This window comes from Octodon degus, unplaced genomic scaffold, assembly GCF_000260255.1.
Source record: "Octodon degus isolate 3935 unplaced genomic scaffold, OctDeg1.0 scaffold00064, whole genome shotgun sequence".
NCBI classification, from domain to species: domain Eukaryota; kingdom Metazoa; phylum Chordata; class Mammalia; order Rodentia; family Octodontidae; genus Octodon; species Octodon degus.
The window spans coordinates 10,460,737-10,466,299 of NW_004524640.1; the positions used below are offsets into that span (position 1 = coordinate 10,460,737).

A 5,563-nucleotide genomic window follows, 5' to 3' on the forward strand; every position below is an offset into this window, starting at 1 on the left:
AAATCAAATAAAAAAAAAGCTTTCACACATACATGCCTGAAACAAGACTATCAAAAGATGATCCTACCACAAACCAGTAAGTAATATGACCTACTACAAGGAGTTCTCAGGATTGCAATATTCCAGAAAAGGTGTTCGCACAAGGACACAAGCCTAGCAATGGCTGTGTCAGCCAATAAGCGCATACCATTAGCGAGAAGACCCCTGCAATCTCTGATTTCAACAGTCTCCACGAGATTTTTTTTTTTTTTGTCTTTAAAAGATTTCTCTTTATTTCCAGTCTCCTGGATATGTCAGTGGCCATATTGAGTATACCCCGAATAACAATTCTTTGTTTTTCCCAAATAAATTCATTTACTCTGGAGCACCCGAAACATACAAAAACTCAAGAGAATTTATTTTTAGGTTGATAAAATACAATACACACTAAATGTATAATTTAAAATGCTTAAAGGAATTTAGTTTACTATATTATAAAAGCCCTTTTAAAATTTGCTAGATTTATAAATGTTCTTAGAGCCTAAGGAAAAATGAGTAACATTTTAATGAATCAGTTATTAATTTTTAAAAACCTAGCTCCTTAGTAATATTTTTGTGCCCAAAAGCAAGCGTCAAGGACACCAGAAAACTCACAATGACAGTAATAACTTCTTTAGCCCAAAGCTTCTTAAGCTACCACAAGTTAGAACAACTGGAGAATAGCAAATGTTGGAATCAAATATTTTGTTGGTCAGCTCAATTTTGATTAATTTGCTTTGGGGCAGTATTTTCCATGGCACACACACAAAAAAAGTTCCAGGATTTTAAAACTTTGGGACAATGCTGAGTTTAACACTTTTTTTCTTACTGTAGGATTTTACAAAGCCTTACTAGGCCAGTGTATGTGATTCTCTAAAAGCATATGGTATACTATCTGTCCCAAACCTAGGCTATTCATTGTGTGTTTATTCATTAAGTCATTCCACAAATATTTATTGAGTGAGCATCATTTTATCTTTCTGGGATAAAGCAAAGAACACAAGAGAGAATTTTTTTTTACCTCGGGAAATTTACGTTTAGTAGAAGATCCAAAAATAAACATAAATGAAGGGCTAATGGAGGGACCGATCCCCAGCTTGCCATGCAGGCCCACCCCCGGGGCACGCTGAGACAGCCATTGAGACTGAGTGTGGTGGCACATACCTGTAATCCCAGCGCTTGGGAGGCTGAAAACAGGAAGATCACTACAAGTCTGATCTGTGTAGTGAGACCCTGTACTAAATACACAAATAAATAAAGAGCTAGATGTGTATCTCAGGTGGAACACTTGGCTGGCATAGAAAAAGTCTTGGATGCAGTAGCAACACACACACACACACACACACACACACACACACACACATGCAAAATGTGTGTTAGATGTTATTCTGTGAATTAAAATAAAATTGGAAAAGGTGACAAAATTTATTCTTACACCTAAAAATTAGTAATGTTTTAATACCAAGTAAATGTCTAATTTCTCAGCTCCTCTCCTGCATCAGCCTCCCAAGTGGATGGATTTAGGTATTAGCCACCACACCAGCTTTTCCCCCCATCTTAATAGTGTTTTTGAAGTGGGATGCATATAATATCCACTGTAGTTAGGTGATACCTTTCTTTCTCTTTTTTTCTAACTGGGGATTGGACCTAGGGCTTAATGCATAATTGATATCTTTTAGATCTCTTTTAATCTGTACATCTTCTCCCTAACTCCACCCCCCACCAAAATTCTGGAATTATAATTTATTTGCTAAAAATACTATTTTTTTTTGTTTTGACTATAGTTTGAAGGTAGAGCAGGTAGGATTTGTTAATGGATTAGAATTGAAAGGTATATCCTATATGTATGTGTGGGCAGGGAGATGCAAAGATGACCCAAAGTTTTATGTCTAAAAACCAGGAAAATGTTCTGACATGAAGGACCTCAAAGAATGCAAACTTGGGGGAAAGAACAAAAGTTTAATTTTGGACCTACAGAGTCTGACCTGCCCATTAGAGATCCAAGGGAGGCATGTTTTCAAGAATATTTTTAGGAAAGACTGCTTTTGTTCTAATATTTCTTGGTCATCATTCTAACTTAGAAACTAATCCTGCCTAGTGTGGGGGATGCATTCTGCTCAATTTGCATGAGGAAGAAAATAATGTGTTTCAGGAATCATAAGAGGGCCTGTGGGATAGCTCAGTGGACTAAGCCCCTGCTTAGGAAAATGCAGGGACTGAGATTCGATCCCCGGTACCACAGGCTGAGCCAGCCCCAGCCGTGGGCGCACTGAGCTAGCCACTGAGTCCAGATGTGGTGGCACACACCTATAATCCCAGAGTGGGGGAGGGTGAAAACAGGATCACTATGCATCTGAGCTGCATAGTGAGACCCTGTACTAAATACATTTTTAAAAAGGGAATCATAACAGAGTAAATATATAAAACTTGTTCTTGCTGAAGAACAAAACCAATATTGGACTATTTCTTCTAAAATAGTCAGTGAAACAGCTGATTTTCAAGTAAATCCAAAAGGCAAAATAAAATTTTCTTCATCACTAGAGAAGGAAATGAAATTAAAAGTTACATTCATTTTTTAAAAGTTTGTACCACCAGGTAGAGTGGCACATTCCTGTAAGCCCAGTACTCAGGAGGCTGAGGCAGGAGGATCGCTGGGAGTTCAAGGCCAGCCTGGGCTACATAGTAAGCTCAATGCCAGCCTGGACTACACAGCAAGACCCTGTCTCAAAAAAATTGTTTGTAGATTGATGCAGGCTGATCCAAAAACCACATATATTTGGGTCAGGATTTCTTGGAAGAAATTTACTCCTATTTCTGCCAGCAGTATGAAATCTTCTTCAATTTGCATTTTTTTGGGGGAAAAACACAAACTACTTCTAAAGAAGAAGCTATTTCTACCAATTACAGTAGAAATAACAACTAGATAAAGAAAAATATGGCACTCTAAAATTGTGCTGAGTGGTTATAAAAAAATGTGAGATACACACTCAAATTCTTGGCTCCCAGTGGTGATATGAAAAACCATCTTCCTCTTTTCGCTATATTCAAATGCAGTCAAGAAGCCTGGTTCCTAGGGAAAGATAAAGGACAGGATCAGAAAGGGGAGGTGATGATAGCTGGAACCAAATGCCAAAAGCTATATTCTTCCTTATCAAAGTCATCATTTAGTACCAGCTACAGCACCTTTTGTCTTTGAAGGCAGCTCCAGATAATGGTTGAAATACAAAGACTTTGGAGTCAGCTTAGATAGATTCAAACTATACCTCTAATGATTGTCAGTTGTAACATGTGGAGTAAACTACTTGAATCTTGCTGTACTTCAGCTTCCGGATAATAAGTGTTTCTTCTATAGAGTCACCATGAACTTTAAAGAAATATACTACTTATGGCCCAATGTTTCAGTTGGTTCCATTCAACACCATCATTTTCCAGCTCTAGAAGTTTTAAGGAGTGAAAAATTCCAGTTTTCATTATCGATGTGACAATTTTTTACATGACTGATATTTATTTGGTGAATTAATAAGCTACAACTGATGCAATGAAGGAATTAGCTTAAGTGGACCCTGATGTAGTTGAATGCATTTTTCTTTTTGTTGTTTCATACTATAACAGTGGTTCTCAAACTGTAGAACTTGGGGGAGGAAAGAACAAGCCCAGGCCTGACTATAGCTATGAAAAGGTAAGACTCTGAGTGCAGTAAAGGGTGCTTGCAGAAAAGGGAGGTTTTCTCCTTAATAATAAGATTCGCTTTCCAAAGAAAAGCTAGTGCCTAGGAGATAAACCAAGTCCTGAGCCCTGGGTACTGCTCCAGGGCTTCCTTAGCCAGCCTGGAAGTTATGGACTTAATCTGTGGATACACTGACCCAGGAGCTAAAGAGACAGGGCTGGGTTCAGAGTAGTTCAACTGGATCCTCTCCAAGTTCAGGACCACACTGCCACTTGCATCAAACTCCACCCATTTCTGAAGAAGGAAACCGAGGGTAAAGAAAGCTTTCAGACTCATTGGGAATGAGATTTACACGTACAAATGGAGAAGTGAAGAGGCCTGATCCACAGACAGGGAACTTGGTGACACTTTTCTGTACATTGCTATTTCCAGAACTGGTGCCTTTTGGGTCCCCCACAGGCTGCTGAGTCTGTGGGCCCAGCTAGGGGTGACTTTAGCTCAGGTGCTTCAGTGAACATATGCTAAGTCATATGTATCTCAACTGCACACACATGGACCCAACCCTGCTAGTCTTTTTCTAGCTCAGTGCTTTCTTGTCAATTGTTTACTGCCAGGAGAGAACAACTTCTTTCATACCAAGTGTTTTATAGCAACCATAGATATATTTGAGGACACAAGTCAAACACAGGAAGGTAAAAAACAAACACACATACAAAAGAAAAGGCAGAGAAACAGAAATCTAGATGAAGTAATATAAAAGGAAATAAAAAATCAAAGTTTTGGTAAAAATAAGTACTTTAGTCTTCCAGGCCTCTTAATCCTTACATAAATCTTCCAAAAACTGAGTGTTGTTACTTTGAAAGTGAAATAATACAAAGTTAACACGAAGGGCTGGGGAGATAGCTCAGTGGCATAAGTGCCTTGCCTGGAAGCCCAAGGTCCTGGGTTTGATCTGTGGTTAAAAAAAAAAAGTTAACATGGAGAGTATAGCATTTGTGACCTATAAGAACAGAGTTCCCACAATAGTTTCTAATATTCATAATGAGGAAGCCACAGAGACTCACAGAAGCTTTTTTAAGCTTAAGCAGCAAAGAATAGATTTGGCTTACAATAAGTTTGTTGGCTGCCTCTTTAATCTTGTCCACTTTGGCTTCTGAGAGCCCTTTGACATTGCATAGGGCTCTTCTTGTTGTCATTTGTATCCCTTTGATGGTACAGATTCCTACTGACTTCAGCTTCTTAATGTCAGCCACGTTCTGTAAGTAAAAGAATGGGCACAGCAGATTGATAAAATGCCATTCTGAAAGGTTCCTATACTATGCCATGTGCTTGCATGTCCGTCTCCATCCATCACCATGCCAATTTTATACAAGCAACCAGGTGGAACCCACCCACCATGGAGCCAAATGTTCTGGAAATATCTGAGTAGAACATACTCAGCAGGCTGCCAAATGTTCTGGCTGTGCCCCGATTTCCCAAGAATGTTAGTGAGACCATGGCAATGTAACAAGGAATGCAACAGAAAAGTTGGTTGGTGGAAAAGCTAACACATTTATCACACATTCACCCCCTCAGTTCAGCTCCTTCCTTCTACAGAACTTCTTTACCAGTATGTTCTACAATTTTAATTTTTTTTCTTCTGCTCCTGGAAGATGCAAAGAACTACATCACCAAGAGGCTTGGATTTTCTTTTGTTTCTATTTTCTAAAACCAGTAGAAAGTTTAAATACAAGGGCTTCAGGAGATGTCAGTCCTACTATCAATGGTTGCAAATGAAATCCATCCAGCTTGTTACTTAAGTCTGAATTTCTGCCATCCTTTACTCCAGCTACCAATAAATAGGATTGTTTTTCTTCTCTTTCTTTCTTTCTTTCTTTC

The 5,563-nt window shown here is 38.7% G+C and overlaps 1 protein-coding gene across 1 annotated transcript in view; it reads right to left on the reverse strand.

Annotated features, from left to right (window-relative positions):
* Dmc1 (DNA meiotic recombinase 1) overlaps positions 1-5,563 on the reverse strand; it is a 42,263-nt gene that overhangs the window by 34,626 nt on the left and 2,074 nt on the right. The window contains exons 3-6 of the mRNA XM_004634694.2: positions 4,795-4,941; positions 3,006-3,088; positions 1,730-1,748; positions 33-36 (exon numbers count right to left, since the gene is read on the reverse strand). Of these exons, the coding sequence (XP_004634751.1) occupies positions 33-36; positions 1,730-1,748; positions 3,006-3,088; positions 4,795-4,941 (253 nt within the window). The remainder of the gene's footprint in view (positions 1-32; positions 37-1,729; positions 1,749-3,005; positions 3,089-4,794; positions 4,942-5,563) is intronic.